This window comes from Oxyura jamaicensis, chromosome 20, assembly GCF_011077185.1.
Source record: "Oxyura jamaicensis isolate SHBP4307 breed ruddy duck chromosome 20, BPBGC_Ojam_1.0, whole genome shotgun sequence".
NCBI classification, from domain to species: Eukaryota; Metazoa; Chordata; class Aves; order Anseriformes; family Anatidae; genus Oxyura; species Oxyura jamaicensis.
In genome coordinates this window covers 13,758,715-13,775,328 of record NC_048912.1, presented here as the reverse complement: position 1 = coordinate 13,775,328, position 16,614 = coordinate 13,758,715, and the positions used below count along the sequence as shown (strand labels likewise).

Sequence of the window (16,614 nt, the reverse complement as noted above, 5' to 3'; positions counted from 1 at the left end):
TCAAGAGGAGAGCAAAGGAGTTAAATATAAACACCTCTACATTATAGCTGGACAGAGTGAGGCTACGTTGCCTGCTGCCACTTCAAGCCATATGGTGAAGCCTGAATATTTCCAGAAGCAGCGGTGAACACCAAAACCTCCCCCCACTGCTGAGGACCACTCCTTGCTCCTGAAGCAGGTTCCCTGCATGGGGACCTCGGGCTGGTGTGGCCACGGCTTCGGTGTTGGCCTTTGGTTTAATTCCGTGGCCGTTCATCCTTCCTCTTGTTACAGGTCTGGAATGGCTGGAAATGCCATGTGTTGTCCAGTAACCCCCTTGCTGGGCCTTCCTCCAAGTTCCCTGAGGCTTATTAGCACTGATTTGTGCTTTAAGGACTAGTGAGATTCCTGAGTCATCTCCTTAGGCAGGGAGCTATTTATTTCAGTGTGTGTGTTACACTCCATGGGAGTGGGTGTCTCTCTTCCGCTTTTGGATCCTGCCCTGACTCTATATAAAGACTCCAAGCTTGAATGAGCAGCAAAACCACCCCTCAAACTGGCTCCATGGTTTGGAAGACACGTGCTGCTGACCCCTTTTTCCCTGGCTGAAGGAGCATGGCTGCTCAGAGCATGGGTAGGAGTTTTGATGGGATGTTTGTCCATCTTGGGCTCTCTAGGACAGCTTGTAGGGATGCAGAGCACTGTGTGCTGGTGTCCTGGAGCAGTTCCTGCTCTACAGTGTCTCCTAACCAAGGGGGAAGCATGGGCTGTGCACCCTTTTTCTCCCCTGAGGTTTATTTGCTGATGCTTTGGGGTTTTTGATTGGTGTGTTTTTCTTATTTAGCAGAGGTGAGACGTTTCTGAGCGGCTGTAATTCTCGGTTGGTGTTACAGCAGAGACTGGAGGTGCCATGGGCAAATGCAGATGGGCTCCTCTGAGACACTGACAGAGCAGGAGCTGCCAGGCTTGGAGGAATTGCACTGTGTCATTTCTCCTGGGATGGAGAAACGTCTCCCTTTTCAGAAACATCTTCTGCTTGCTCAGTGGCCTCACAGACAGCTGCCTTGTGTATGAATTTGGGGTACAAGCACAGCCCCTTGCCAGACAGCTCCCCAGGGAGCTGCCGAGAAGCCAGCCTCCGTACAGAGGAAGGGCTAATGGCAGCGCTCGTCCAAAGCTGACTTCACACCCAATTAAACATCACCCTGAGCCAGAGGGACAGCTCCTCATGCCGTCACGTCTTGAACTAAATTGCTGGCACTTCATGAGGGCTCCGTCGCCCGAGGGACCAGCGCATTTAATCCGTATCGGTGCTGAAGCTTTGTTAATGTGACCTCGTGGTCTGGTCCTCGTGGCTCCTGGGCGCGCGTCGCTGTGGTCTGTTTCTTCTTGCTTGTGGCTATTTCTGTAAGGAAGGGAAGAGACCTAGAGGGGAAAAAAAAAGAGGTTGGGAAATTCTTTCTCTGATTTGTCAGACACAATGTGCAGCCATATAGAATTTTGCTCTGAATTGTTCTTGCTTTTCATGTTTTCCCCTCCAACACACATTTAATGCAATTCTTATTTATCTTCTCTCTTAAGATAACGAGGGGTAGGGAGAATTCCCACACTGACCTTTTGTTCCTGCTGCTGTTTTTTCTCTTCTGCAACAAAAATCGGATATAATTTGAAACCTCCTCTGAGCTGCCCCTCCAGGCCCTGAGCGATGAACGTTCGTGGGAGGTGGGAGCGTCTCGAGTTGTGCTGGGTGGCCCAGGGCGAGCTGCTGGGGCTCAGTCTGTGAATCAGATCCCCCCCGCTCTGAGCCAGGAGAAATAACGCTAAATGCAAGTCTGAGACGTGGTTTTAGGCCAGTGATGGCTTAAACTGCCTCTGTACGGGAGGAAGGATTTGAGGAGTGACTACATGGCAAGGTAACGAATGTGCCTGAATAGGTCGGGTGAAAGCGAGCTGCCTTCTTACCCGGCCTTGCTCTTTTAGCCCTTCTCCCCACCGGAGCAGCTGCTATTAAAAATACCCCAGGGAAATTCATTAAGCTAATGGATTGCCAGCCCCTGCTCGTGGCTGGGGATGCCTGTCCTCCCCGCAGCCACATCCCTGTGTGATGGGAGTCGGGAAGAGTGGCTGGAGCCGAGCCCAAGCCTGTGCCACGATCCCAGCCCTACCAGCACCCCGAGGCCCCGGGGAACAAACCTGGGGCAGGCAGCGAGGTGCCGGCTCGGTGCAGACCTGGTGGGGTGGCCCAGTTACTGTTCACTGGCTGAAAGCACAGCAGAAATTAAACAAAAGTTAATTAAACCTATTTTTTTTTCCTCCTGATTCATCTTGCCGTTTCTAGGGAAGACTGAAAAAATTTGCTAAAGAGGAAGCGAAGCTCTGAGCACCCTCTCACAAATGCGGAATACGGCCCCCGCGGGACTGCAGGGGAAGGGCCCTGTAATTACGGGGAAGGTCCTGCGAGGCTGGGTTACACAACCAGGACGGAGCTGCTGCTTCTCCGGCTCAGCAGCGGGCTGGTGATGCTGTAACTCAAAATACTACCTGGCTATTATCCATTCAGGGCTTTTTATCGCCGCTGGCATCCTCAGCGCGCGGCGCAGACCACTCGCGAGGCGCCGAGCCAAGGAGGCAGGAAGGAGCGTGCGGGGACCGTAGAAAGGCCACTTGATATTTACGGTGACATAATTCCCAGGCAGCTCCAGCAAGGCTTGGAGCTGGCTGGCAGTCGTGCTGTGAGGCCACCGAGTGAAGGTGACTCCTTCCCAGCTCGGGCAGGAGCAGAAGATGCTCTGATGGAGCCGTCGTGCTGCGGTGGCAGCTCATGGGCTCCACAGCGACTGCTGCTGCTGGGTTCGCAGCCAAGTGAGCGGCTGGGAAGGGGACATAGCGTTGTAGCAAGTGCCCAGAGATGTCATACAGGGGGAACGTGCACCTCGGCGTGGCGTTGGGCATGCCCTGGTGTCAAACGCTGCAGGATGTTGCTCCTGCCTTTGAGCTGCCGTGTGTGATGTTGTTGTTGGCTCTGCTCCGTGCAAGCCCCGGTTAGTGTTGTGTGCTGTGCAGTGTCTTTGTGCCAGGCTTTATTCCGCTCCAGGAGGATTTATTAGTCGCTGCTGGCCATGGTTGTGTCTTGAGTTACACAAGGGCTTAACCTCAGCAGTGCCTGTGTGCTGGGGGGAATCGTTATCCCTGTTTTCCACTATGGGAGCTGAGGTGTGGAGGAATTCAGCAGCACAGGATCCCTGCAGCATCATCCAGCATCCCCAGCTGCCCCAGCCTCTCCCTCCCCCAGCAGCAATAAGCGTTTCCCACCCAGACAAGGAGACTTCAGTGTGTATCCTTGTCCCGTCAGGCCTTCCTTGGCTTTGAATTATTAAATAACGTCTCTGTTCTGCATCACAAAGGTTGTTAGAACACAGCTACTTATCAGAATAGAAAACAGTCATTTTCCCTACTTGAGGAGTTGACTTCATCTGCTTGTGGGATTTACAATAAATGCAAGTGTTTCATTTTTTTTTTTTTTTATTAAAAAACAAACATCCGGAGAGGCTGAGGTTGGAAGCAGATATGTAGAAGTATTTTCCAAAAGGATATCCAGTTTTGTGTCCTGGTATCCATGTAGTTGTTATCCTTTTTCTTCTGTCTAACCCAGCATCGCGGGCAATTGCATTAGCATAAATGGGCTGGAGAGAGTTTGCTGCTGTGAATTCCATGATGCTGGAGCACAGGTTGCCCTCTGTGCTCCCGGTGAGCCCCTTCCCACCCCCCCCCATCCTGGGCAGCGACTTTGTGTGATGCTTAAAGCCCCAGGGAGGTGCAGAGGCAGTCGCAGACCCAGTCTCAGTGATGGGTTCCTCGGGTTTCTGGCTGTTTCTCAGAGCCCTGCCAGCAGGTTGCTGCTGTTCCCAAAGTCATGTTTTTGCCTGCTGCTTGTAAGAGGTCGGGTGGTACCCGCTGCTTTGTCAGAGGCTGGATTTGGGCAGCAGTAGCCTGAGCTGTGGCCCTCCTGTTGGTTTTTCTCTTGCCTTGCCCTGTTGCAGGGCACATCCGCACCTGGCCAGGCACCATCTGTGCCATGCACCTACAGCATCCCCAAGCAGCGCTGCTTGATATGACCCAGGCAGGCAATCCCCTGAAATTCCCGGGGAATAAGTCATGGGAACTCCCTTTAGAGGGAGCTGGATGTTGGAAATAGGGTCATGCTGCTGCCAGGATGGGGCTGATTCCTTCTGAGCGGGTCGGAGAGGCCCCGTGCCTTGCTCCAGAGCTGCCGCAGCTCTCCTGGGAGCAGCGGTCCGACGTGGTGGCTGGGGGATCGGAGTGTGCCTGAGAAAAGCGGGTTAAAAGCAGGTTTTCTCAAGCCTTTGCCTGCCATTTTAAATGGGAAGGATGTTTCCCTGGCAACGAGATGGATGCTTCCCAGCAGAGCATATGGCTTCCATCGACTTTGATTTACCGGCGCGTTGAAATGGCAGCGAGATAATCCCTCCTCAGCTTTCATGTGTCCCTGCGACTTGTGAGCTTTCAAAGACCACGGGTCTGCTCCCTGTGGTGCCGGACTTGCTTCCAGCCCATCCTGGGGTGGGAACTGGCAGGATCCCAGCTTGGGCCGGGTCTGGGGACCTTGGCAAGGAAGGACCAGAGCATCACCTGGAGCAGGGTGGGCAGGAAAACCTCCTGTCCCTGCTGCCTTTCACTGGCTGAGCAGCTCCTCCTCCTCGGGGACTATAACCCACAGTCCTCTCTTCCTATTCCCCTCCCCATTTTAAATCATTTTTAGATGTTTTCCACCTTTCACCACACAATCATCTGCCTCCTGCAGCTTGCTATTTATTGTTGTGTTTACTGGCACCGGGAGATAAGGAGAGGGAACAAAACCTCTCCTTCGCTGGGCGAGGAGCTGGGGGGAGCCGGGCTCGTGCATCCTCCTCCTCGCTGCTGCCGAGCGGAGAGGAAGGCTCTGCTTTGGCAAACACGATGAAATTTGGCCAACACGACCAAATGTTAGGTGGGAACGGAGGGAAGCAGCCAGACAGGGTGGTCACATGCGGCTCATTGCCTTAGGAACTAGGATGAAAATAGCGAGAGCGCTCGGTTCGCACGGCGGGGTGGTGCTGGGGCTGCTGCTGGCACATGGCTGCTCCTGCCCAGCCTGGTCGGGGCTGTGGGCCTGGAAAGGGTGGCCCTAAATGGTGCTGGCTTCAAGCATCTGCACTGCAGGGAATGGGGGAAGATGCTCATCATCCCTCTTTGTCCTGCTGATGCTGCACAGGGGGTTGGGGAATCCCTCATGCTGAACTTGAGTGCGCTGCGCATGCAAATCCCCCAGCCTTGTATGACTTCCCTGGGGGTGTGGAGGGCTGAAGGCGCCCAAAAGAGTGGAGTTGTTCAATTTTACGGGAGGCTCCGTGTTAAGGAAGACAGGAATTAAGGCCTTTCTGCCTGCTGCCCTGTAAAACCTCGGGAAATGTTGCTGCAGCCCTGGGAAGCCGCTCGCTGCTGTAGCGCAGAGATGGATGGAGAAGGGCTGCAAGGGGCTGCAGCTCCTGGGGGACCCAGAGCAGCTGTGATAGCAGAGAAGTTTCATGGAGCTTGGAAACGGTTGCTGTGATGCTCTCCCCTCCCTCCATCCCAGAGGTGTAACTGCCTGCTTCAGCAATTTTTTAGGGCTAAAGAGCACTGCCCTTGTAAGCCTGAGCCCTCTGGAGCTCTGGGTTTGTTTTACGGATGTGAAAGGCGCCGAGGGCTGTATCCTGCCCCCTCTGCCATGGAGGAGCACACTGTCCAGCTGACATGGGGACGCGATATGGACCCAGAGCTCCAAGACTGGCTGCTGTCCTTTTACTTTTTCCTCTTACTGGACTTTGAGGGGCTTTAATTCTGCTGGCTGTAAAAGCAGCACAAAGTCAGAGGTGGGAGAAGAAAGCTCAGGATGCTCAGAGGGACGCAGCTTGTCCTTTGCAGGCAGGGAACCTCGGGCTCAGCTGAATAGCTGATTCTGGGACAGACCTTTGAAAAACTGGCTACTATTCCTGTCTGCAGCAGGAACCAGCCCTGCACATTTTGAGACAATCTTCCTATCTGCAATTAGACCAGAGCCTATTTTTGTATATCCCGTTCCCTCGAGGAATGTTTAGATGAGATGCAGCATTACATTTTGCAGGGACATCTTGCTTTTAACCCAATTCGAGAGCACAGTTAAGTCAGGTCAAGTGACTTGCCCAGGTCAGCAGGAGGATTTTTTTTATGCCTGCATGCTCAAACCACGCAGTGTAGCCCTTGGCTTTTTTAATTTCCTTTTTTTTCTTTCCTCGAGGTAGTGCAGAATAGCAGGGCTTTGCTTTGTAAAAGCAGAGATAACTTAATCGTCGTACACAGATAAAGCTCATGTTCGGAAGGCCTGTGTTCCTGTACTCACTGCTAATAATTTTGCAGAGGTAGGGAGGAAGCAGAGACTCTTTTCGGGGAACACCCTGTGGAACGAAACATAGGCAGTGCTCAGATTTCAATCTGAATAATACCGGGATTGCATGAGACAGCAACTTTCCCTTGCATTAAAATCAATGAACATGCTCTGAATAAATGCCTGCGTGGTCGTTTTCAGAATTACTAAAATCTCCAATACTTCATACCGTTAATTTACCTCCTAATGCACCGTAATTACGCCGTGGTCTTTAGGATTGTGTCCCGCAAACCCTTCCTGGAGCTGCACGAATTTATTTCTCCCCACCGAGTTTTCACAGCAAGCCTCAGGCCAGCGGAGCTGCAGCAGGGACGGGCCCCGCTGGCAGGTGCACGGCCGTGATGAATACTTTGGGTTTTCCTCCAGACATCTGGCTCCTCCGAGGCTGCGTGCGCGGTGCGGGGAGATGATGCAGCCCGGCATTTCCCCGTGATTTGTGTTAGAGGAGGACAAAGAGGAATGTTTGAGCAGGAACTTGGTGCGTGTTGATTGTTTTTAACGTGGCTTTTATTCTGAGCTGAGGTGCCCTGAGTGAGTTAAGTAATCAGAGCCTATAAAACTGACTGCTGATTCCTGAAATTTAACCCCTTTCCTGCTGCAAACCTTCAGATCTCCATCCCCATTACCCGCCTTCTCCAGCTGGCTTCGTTCTTTGAGGCTTCCATCCAGGAAAGCTCTTACACTCAATCTTGCTTGTAAATGTGGAGACGCATAAGCCTTTGCTGGACGAGGGACAAGATATGTCATGCAAAACCCCTGTCTGCTCAGATTCCTGCAGTGCATGGGTTCAGCTTGGGTCTCCCTGGCTTTGGGCTCTCGGGGCGGACGATGACGTTTCTGCTGTTTGCCTTACAAGCAGCAGGGAGAGGCTGGGGAAGCTTTTTGAGTGGCAGCTCATCAAATGTGGTGGATGTTGAAGGAGAAAAAGCCCCAAATCCTGCCCTTGAAGGAGTGTGAGCCCAAATCTTGCCCTTTTTCTGAGAAATGTGCTCCCTTGGCAGAGGGAAGGGGACGTACCCTGGGGCTTGCAGGTGGCAGTGGTGGGACTGGGCTAGCTGGGAGAGCAGTGTGGGCTGATCAAGCAACCCCTCTGCCTTTCCTTCCTAAAAACGTTGCTTGGCGTCTCTAAGACCTGCTTCTCTGCAGCCTGATGGGTTCTGCTATCCTGCCCCACTGCCTGGGGCTCCCTTTAGGGATGCGGCTGTCCCTACTATGCTTTATGCCTTTGTACAAACAAGGTTCTGTTATCAGGGCTGTTCAGCCATCAGCTCAGCGCGCCGAGAAGGCGCTGGAGCTATTAACGCTGTCCCAGGGAGGCCTTTGCCAAAGATTTATTTAAAAGTGCATGCACCACGAGAATGCCAGCCTTGGAGCCAGCCTTCGTGACACCCATAAACGATGTTTTCTACCCATGTGGGTGCCCAGGGAGCATTCAGCCTCATCCTGCGGGGAGCAAGATCTTGGCTGGGCTCGACCGAGCTCCCACCAAGAGCTGCGTTTGGAAAGGAGAGCGCTTCCGAAGGCACAGGACCGAAAGGCAGGATCCCCGCTTCTATTTTCAGCTCTGCTAGCGACAGAAGTCGCCTTGGGAGATGGTTTTGGCTGAGACCGAGGGATGTGGAAACCTGGAGCGAGGCATTTAGGCTGGCATTTAGCCTCGTAAATGAATAGCTGGGCTGCAAGTCACGGCAGGATTGCTCACGTGAAGAAAGATGACGGATGCTCCTGGTGAAGGCTGGGGGCAATGCGGCATCTTCGTCAGCCCTTGGAAGTCGTGGCATGGTCAGAGGCTCACTTCTGGTTCACTGGAGACCCAAATTCAGCTGTACACACTCCAGTTCTGATCACAAGGCTTTCCGAGTCTTAAAAGCTGTTTTACTGACTGTTTACCCTCAGTCTCTTCACCTTGGTTTACTGTCACTGCCGCGTTTCATGCCCTCTGATTTACACCAGTTTTAGGCGCTTGAAAGCCAGCGTTTTGCAGAGACCACAGCAAATGGCTTGCTGGGATCACAGGTGGATTGCCCACGAGCGTTTTGGTTTTATTTTAGCACAATTATCAATGCCTTGTTTACGTCCCCAAAGTCATTTTACAGTCATTTAAAAGTTTTAAACTATTTTCTATTGTGCGGCCTTCACCTGCCTCTAGTAAAATACTCCCTCCCCTTCCAGCTTTGCTCCTTCTAATTAACCAAATCATTAATTATTTTTCCCCTTCCAGGGGAAGGCAGTGAAGCACGTAGCAAACGCTGTGGCTTGTGCTGCTTCCTCGTGTCGTACCCATCCCCTCGTGTCCAGGAATCCAGCTGCTGCTGATTTATTCTGCTGGTGCTCCACCAGAGCCATGCATGTCAGCAAATGGTACCCAAACACAAGTATTTCAGGAATAAATGCGTTTTTTATACTTGTTTTAAAATCTGATGTAAATGAGTGTGTAGATTCCAAGGGGCTTTCTTTTGGAAGGCAAATTAGGTGGTTATTCTGAAAAGCTTTACAAGGATTTGGTCATAAACTTTTATGAGAAAGAGAAGAAAATTTCCTGTTTCAAGTCATTTTAAGTGTTGTTTTGGTTTTTTGGGGGGTCACTCATTTATTTTTCTATTGCTAGCATGACACGCAGTGGATATGAAATTGATATGCAGTTTTGTGCCAGGTTTTATAAGCTGTATGAAAAGCTTTCCACGGGTGTTCTAAGTCAAACCTTTGGATGCGAAGCCAGACTTTGGAAGACTTTGGGTTTATTACTGTTAGCAGCAAGATTTTCCTCAGAGCCAGCCCGAGCCATGCAGGGCCCAGCTCCCGTCTGCTCAGGAGGAGGACATTGTCTCCTCCGAAGCTCTAAGCAGAACTGGCATCTTTAACGTGGAAATCATTAGGCGGGACATAATTAACGTTCCTTATTGCACATTAACATTACCCAGAGTCAGGCTGCAAACATAATTTGCTTTGATTAGATATGTAGCTTTAAAAATTAGATTCATCCCAACCTCTACGCTATTTATTGGCCTGTTTCCCTTTCCTTAGCTATCCGTTATTATCTGGAGCCCTCTTCCTGCGCTGTCTGGGTGGGTTGGGTGAAATTAAAGCAGTCGGCCTTCCTGTGCCTCGCTGCCCCCCCTCCATGGGGGCTTGGAGGATGAACCCCACCTCTGGCCTGGATGCAGCTCCATGCAGACCCCAACCCCACAAATTCAGTTTCCTTGCAAAAATATTTTATTCTCTTAGTCTTCTAGAGGTGTGTGGAACGCAGGGTGGAGCAGAGCGGCTGTGCATCACCGCGGAGCTATTTTGGGATGGTTGTGCAGCTCACCCCGTGATGAACCAGTGCCTGCACCCCTTGGAGGCAGGACAATTCCTTACCTGCTGGCTGAGCATCTCCATCGGGCCTGAGGCAAAGTGCAGGGGATGGGGGGGCTGCTGGCCCACCTTAGCAAGCAAGGGTGTGCGAGTCTGAAGTGCTGATATCAGCACTTCACTTCCAGCACCTCCCTGGGCATTTTATTGTGGTGTTCAGTCACAAAAATACATCCGCCATGTCCTACTTCTTCAAACAGAATACGTAGGATTTTCCTTTTACCTCTATCCTTTTCCATGATGTATTTTTATTTTCCTCTTCTCTGTCTTCTTTCATTGATTATTCATTTGTTTCTCACCCCAGCGTAGGAGTTTGCAACAAAATCTGGGCCAGCCCGAGAGCGGGGCTGCCTGACCCGTTTGCAGCTCCCTCCCTCCCTCCCAGCAGTCTACAAAACCCTCCCTAGGTGGGACAGAGGTGACACCAGGGCCCATCAGGAGTGGGATTGCAGGGGACGTTTCCTTACACCCTGGGGGTTGTTCCAGGTACCAGACTGGAGCAGAGGAAATCTGCGGGGAGAAATCGGGGAACTTCCTTACCTGGTCTGTGCTGAATGGGGCTTGGTGCTGACAAAGCTCAGCCCTCGTGGAGGTGTCTCTGAAGGTCCCTTCCCTCCCTGTTTTAGTCCTGTCTGTGGTTGGAATAAATACTGCAACCCCCCCCCTGCTTTCACTCGTTACCATGATGTTAATGGCCATTGCAAAGCCGCAGGCACGACCTAGTGGTGTGAAACTCCTTTTTCTTTACGCAAAGGAGCTGCGCCCACCAGCTGAACCGTGCCTGATAAATATTTGAAATGCAGTTTGTAGGAATGCGAGGCAAAGCCAGACAAATGAATTATTTAATGCTTTTAAAGAATGCAGCTCTTAGTTCCTCCCTGCGCTGGCCTACTTCATTGTATCAGCAAATCGATCGTCAGGAAATTAATTTCCCTTCTTTTTGTTTGAGTAAGCAGTGGGCAGCACGGGCTGGTGGAAGCCTTCTCTGGCCGTGAGCAGATGCCAGGACACCTTTGTAGCTGCGGAGCTGGGCATCAAACATATGAAGAGGGTCGAGCTCCTGTCACTCATCCGCTGCCTTTTGGTTTTTGCAGGCTGGACAGCTCGATGGGGACAGCAGGGAATGGTGGTGGGGATGGGGGGTGGCACTGCTCAGGCTGCTGGGACAGCAGGGGTGGCACTGGGCTTGCAGCGCATCAGCAGGAGGTTAAATGTGTTTTATTTGACGTTCATGTCTGTTCAGTCCTTGGTTTGGGGTAATCTATGGGCTAGACGTGCTAGGAAAGCTCCCAGCTGAATTAAATCTGAAAGGTTGCCAGCCTTTCCTGGCAGTAAGGAGTTAAAATGGGGGGGAAAAAAAAGAAAAAGAAAAAAAAAATCTTCTCTTCTTGTCTTGTGCTTGTTGAAAACAGGGTGCAGTAAGAATTGACACAATGGGAAAATGATCTCAGAGGTTATCACAGCCCCATGCTGGAAGGGGAACTGGGTCGGTACTGGCCAAACTGGGACCAGTCCAGCAGGTCCTCCCACACAGCCCTTCTAGCTCACGGAATGAGGGACTTCGTGTTGTCTTTGCACCTTGGTTCTCCCCCGCTGCCCAAGCGCAAGCCCTGTGACTGATCTGCAGAGCTCGGTGCAGGCAGTGGAGTCCCAGCCCTGGTGGTGGGAGGCCTGGGTGACCTCGTTACTGTCACCTCTTGTCACCCCAGAGCCAGCGAAAAGCCTCCTTGCAACGAGGGAGGTTGTTGTAGCAGTGTGGTAAATACTCCTATAGGAAAACAGCTAAAAGTGCTTTCTGGGCTAGTTTAACCAAGTGCAAAAAAATCCTGCTCAGAAGACTGACATTCTCTCTCTCCCTCTCTCTTATTTATTTAGTTTAAATTATTATTTATTTTTGTGTTCCATAGTTTCCTACTAGTTTTCTCCTGCCTGGTGCTGTCTGTCTTTTCAACCATCGATGAGTACCAGAACAGCTCAGAGGGTGCCCTTTACATTCTGGTAAGTTGGGATTTGCAAATGAAATGGTACATAGCACATTAAAACAAAGTCAAAAACACCAAAAAATGAGGTTGGGAATTTTTAACTTAGGCAAGAACTTAGTGTCACTTGTGAGCCAGTATCTATTGGGACACGCAGCTAAGAAATAGGAAAAATAAGAAATCTCCATCAGGTCACTCACGAGTAAAATTAAATAATAATTAAAAAAAAAAAATCCTGATTTTTTTATTATTTTTTTTTTTTTTTAATTTACTTTTTGAGGTGTTCAGCCTGTCTGGAAACAGTGAGGGAAAACCCAGCAGAAAAAAAATGACCTTCTTTTTCAGGCTGGGCTCTCCATTTAATGGTCCTGGTGCAGGCAGCTCTGTGTTATCATTCCTGGGGTCTGCAGGGTTCAGGCTATCGTTTTGTCATTATTCTGGAAGCATGTTCTTCACCACGCTTCTTTCTGGGCTAATGGCATTATTCTCCCCGCAGGAAATTGTCACCATCGTGGTGTTTGGGGTCGAGTACTTTGTAAGGATCTGGGCGGCTGGCTGCTGCTGCCGGTACCGGGGCTGGAGGGGAAGGTTGAAATTTGCCCGCAAGCCTTTCTGCGTCATCGGTAAGCCCTGCATGGGATTTCCTGAACTAAAATGGCTTTTACAACAGCTTGCTTGTACAATGCTCCAGTTTCTTGCCCGTTTTTGGGATTGATCCTCAGCTGCTTCATGGTCAGCTGAAGAATGGAAAGAGTGTGAAGGCAAAAGTCCTACTTCGCAGCCGTGTTTGTTCTTATTGTACGTGAGGCTGCCCTATTTTCTGCAGAACTGGGAGCCATCCCATTGCCCTGGTACCCCAGGCATCACTGATAGCTGCCTGCAGCTGTTGGTGCGGGGTGGAGAGGGGATTTAGCCAGCAGAAGCTGAGTGTAGGAGCTGGGGTCCCATGGACTGGGGTCCAACCTCAACATCAACTCACTCACAAGTCATTGCAGCTCTCCCTGTCTCACTTTGCCTTCCCTTTTGCTGTTGAGCTGCCTCATGAGGGAATTATGAGATTTAATTAATAGAGGGAGGCTTTCAGGATCCTTGGGTTTGGGAAATGTAGAGCAAGGCTTCTTTTCTTGGCCTCTTTTATGGCCTTTCTTTCTGTGAGCACCCTAGGATTGCCATGGTGAACCTGTGGATTTTCATTCCCTGTTTAGACAAGGGGAGCTCACATCTCTGGACAGCGCAGTGTAACAGGCATTAATATATAATATATGAAATAAAAATATAAAAATAAAAAATATAAAAATAAAAAATATAAAAATAAAAAAGGCATGTACCTTGCAAGGACATAGCCCAGTTTAGCACAGAACCGTATCAAAATGCAGTTGTGCAGTATTAGAGGTATTTTCTATGGGAACGATGAGCGTGGAGAAGAAAACTAGAATGTTTCCATCAGGTGTGCAGCTGCTCCTTTTGTCCAGGTTAAGATTGCTGTGCTCCTAGAGCAAAAGACAACTCATAAAGTGTCACTTTCATGCACAAACTTCTGCTGCCAGCAGCAGTAGATGCATGCCACCCCCTTTGGTGGTGGCTCAGCAGCACTTCTTCACCTTTCTATGCCCTCTCTTCCTGCAGACATCATGGTGCTGATCGCATCCATCGCCGTGCTGGCGGCGGGGTCCCAAGGGAATGTCTTTGCCACCTCGGCGCTCAGGAGTTTGAGGTTCCTGCAGATCCTGCGCATGATCCGCATGGACCGGCGCGGCGGCACCTGGAAGCTGCTGGGCTCCGTGGTCTACGCGCACAGCAAGGTGAGCAAGGACACTGACACTCTTCACATTTCCCCCCACCAGGGACACCACCTTGGTTTGGTTCCCCACCCCAAACATCTCCCAGGCTTGGGAGACTGGGAGGACACCATGCAGTGATGTGGAGAGCAATGCCCGAGGTCCGCATAGGTGTTTGCATGGAACATCTTAACCATGGTGGCCACCTGCACGCTTATCTCATTTCAAAGAGTTAACAATTAGCCAGCAGCCTCGTTAAGCACAGGTGTTGGAAGTGCTTTGTCTAGGATGTCCACTTCTGAATGGGCAGAAGAGGATGTACTTCTGAAAGCATGCCCTGCAAGCAGCAGGCTCTAGCAAACATGGTTATAGTAGTGCCAGGTTCCTCTTCCCAACGTGAGGCCACGTACCAACCACAGAACCCATCCCTGGTGCTGAGGGTTCTTTTATGTTTTTTCCTGATGGATTTATGACAACATTTCTCCTGCTTTCTGCACTTTTTTTTCTCTTGATAAGGTTAGCTAGGTTAACCAAAATTTTGTAAAAGTCACAGGGAATCTGTGGGTCTCCTTTTTCCACCCTTGTATTAATTTCATCCAAAAATTATCAATCCTGTGAATTATGAATTAAAACTTCCCTGGAACTGGGGGCTATTATACACAGATATTATTAGAGCAGAGCCGCGCAGCTCCCCGGGTAGCAGAAGGGACATGCGCTACAGAGTCCCCAGGGATTTGGGGCTCACATTTCAGTTTTATGCCCGCTTCTCAGCGTGGTCTGGGGAAATCTTTTTTTTTTCTTTTTTTTTTTTTTTTTTTTTTTTTTTCCCCTTATTTCTGTTCCACATCTTTACATAATGGAGCAGTGAATGTGCCCTTTTCATCTCCTTTTGCTGAGTGTGTTTAGATGACGGGGCCTTCAGGGTGGGGGTCACCCAGTGTGCGCTGCAGGGCCACCACCAGCACGTGGTCCTATCTCAGACGTCTCCTTTCTGCACTACATTAAAAATTGGCGCTTCAGATCTCCAGCCAAAGCCTAAACACACACAAATGCAGAGAAAGTTCAGCTCTGAGGCCAACCGCAAGCAAGTAACTCGGCTTTTCGGAGATGCACACCAGGATTGCAATTATTCTATTCTGTCCCTTAATGATCTTGCAGGAGCTGATTACTGCCTGGTATATTGGCTTCCTGTGCCTCATTCTGGCCTCTTTCCTGGTGTACTTGGCCGAGAAAGGAGAAAATGAGCACTTTGATACATACGCAGATGCACTCTGGTGGGGTCTGGTAAGTAATTTTCATAGAGCAGTTGCTGGTTATTAAAATAAAATGTCCATTAACCCTCCATCTTCTATCACTTATGTGAGGAATCGACTTACAGGCTGCTTAGTTAACATTTTTATTAAATGGCTTCAGGCTACTCCATTTAGCTAAATTTCTTAAATAAAGCCGGTAGAAAATGCTGTGGGATCGCATTTCTTGAATCAGCTGGAGTTGCGAGGCAGGAGGGAACTCGCGCGCTTCTCAGCCACAGGCCTCAGCTCCGCCGCGACAATAGAGGCAGATCTAATAAAGACCCCACGCTACCGGGGGCTTCGATCATCATTTTGAGAAATATAATATTGCTGCCTTTTCATTATTCATAACTGTGCTTGGGCTGCGTGCTGTTAAACGCGCCGGGCTATATTTTATGAAATTAATGTGGCCTAAGTAGCGGAAAGACCCGAGTGCTGAAAGCGCTCCCTTCTCAAATCTTTGCTGACAAAAGAGGAAAGGGCAATACTTGTAGTTTGCTCTGTGTACGCGTGGGAATTATTGGATTACCCGATTAACAAAGAGAGAATTAATGACGTTCTAATCTTCTTGCATTATTGTTCTTCTGCTCTGACACTGCAGTGCTGCTTTGGCCTTGATTACAAAGCGCGAAATGAAAATCCCAGATCTGATCAAATCCCGGTAACAGGCTTGGGGAGGAATCGGCTGATCAAGCAGCTCCTCTCTTTCGACAAAGGGAAGGAAACTCTGTCAAGGCAGTAAATTGCCTTTCAAGCCCCTTGGTTGTGACAGAAAATAAAAACAAAGCCCAATTTGACATAACTAGAAAATAAACAATGAGGGAAAATTGACAGCCCGGATCAGAGCTCAGCCTGGGGAAAGCCCCATGCAGATCTCTCCCTCCTGCTTCCCAGGCAGGGAGAGCCTCTTGGAGGGGAGCACCCCCTTCATTCCTTATTTTAGGATGTGGAATTGCACCAAACTGTGTTGCTCCTGACCGTCTTAGAGTGAAATTTCAGCTTCATTAAAATGAACTGGTTTTGTCATTGTCCAACTCACAGGCCCAGTATAGGCAGATGCTAAGAGAAGGACAAAAAAAGTCAAATTTCACTTTCAGAGGTTGTCTCCTGGTCTCACCTTGGTGGTTCCAAATCCTCCTAGTTGTTTACATAAACTATAGAAATTTAAAACCCAACTTTGCAGTGATTCACGAGAGAACATTGCTTCAACTCGGTGTTTCAGTGCGGAATAGCCGCATAGATGCATTTTACTAAACACTTTGTCAAAATGGCATCTAATTGATAGGGCTTTTAGTGGGTCCTATTAAACAGTGCTTTGGGATCATACTTCCATTTGTTTGCAAGTGATTTTGCTCCAAGTTAAACGCGTGAGGTTTGCAGCGGCACATCAGCATGGTGCAGGGGCTCTGCCATCCCTGGGGAGAGCCCTGTCTATGGGATGGGGACTCTTGGGGTCCTTTGGGCAGAAATCCCCCAAAAGACATCCTTCATCAGGCCATCCCTCCCTGCCTTGTCCTGCGGGTCTCAGGCTCTCCAAATCCTTTCTGCACTGTGAGGGGATGTCTGGAATTTTCCATTTGTGAAGCAGAAAAATCACCTTTTCCTGCAGTTTGAACCTCAGGGGATTCTTTGTCTCCACCACATCTCTCAGCTCCTTCCCCAAAACACACACACACCAGCTTGCCGGCATCTCTTGGTGCATTACAATAGTACCAAGGAGAGGGAAAATATCCCTAAATTAGGTTGTAGGAAGCAGCCATAGTTCATCC

The 16,614-nt window shown here is 50.0% G+C and overlaps 1 protein-coding gene across 17 annotated transcripts in view; it reads left to right on the top strand.

Moving 5' to 3' along the window:
• The window catches only part of KCNQ2 (potassium voltage-gated channel subfamily Q member 2), a 70,644-nt gene that overhangs the window by 8,462 nt on the left and 45,568 nt on the right, over positions 1-16,614 (top strand). For all 17 annotated transcript variants that reach the window (XM_035343675.1, XM_035343680.1, XM_035343679.1 and 14 more), the window contains exons 2-5: positions 11,704-11,794; positions 12,272-12,398; positions 13,402-13,577; positions 14,712-14,837. In XM_035343675.1, the coding sequence (XP_035199566.1) occupies positions 11,704-11,794; positions 12,272-12,398; positions 13,402-13,577; positions 14,712-14,837 (520 nt within the window). The remainder of the gene's footprint in view (positions 1-11,703; positions 11,795-12,271; positions 12,399-13,401; positions 13,578-14,711; positions 14,838-16,614) is intronic.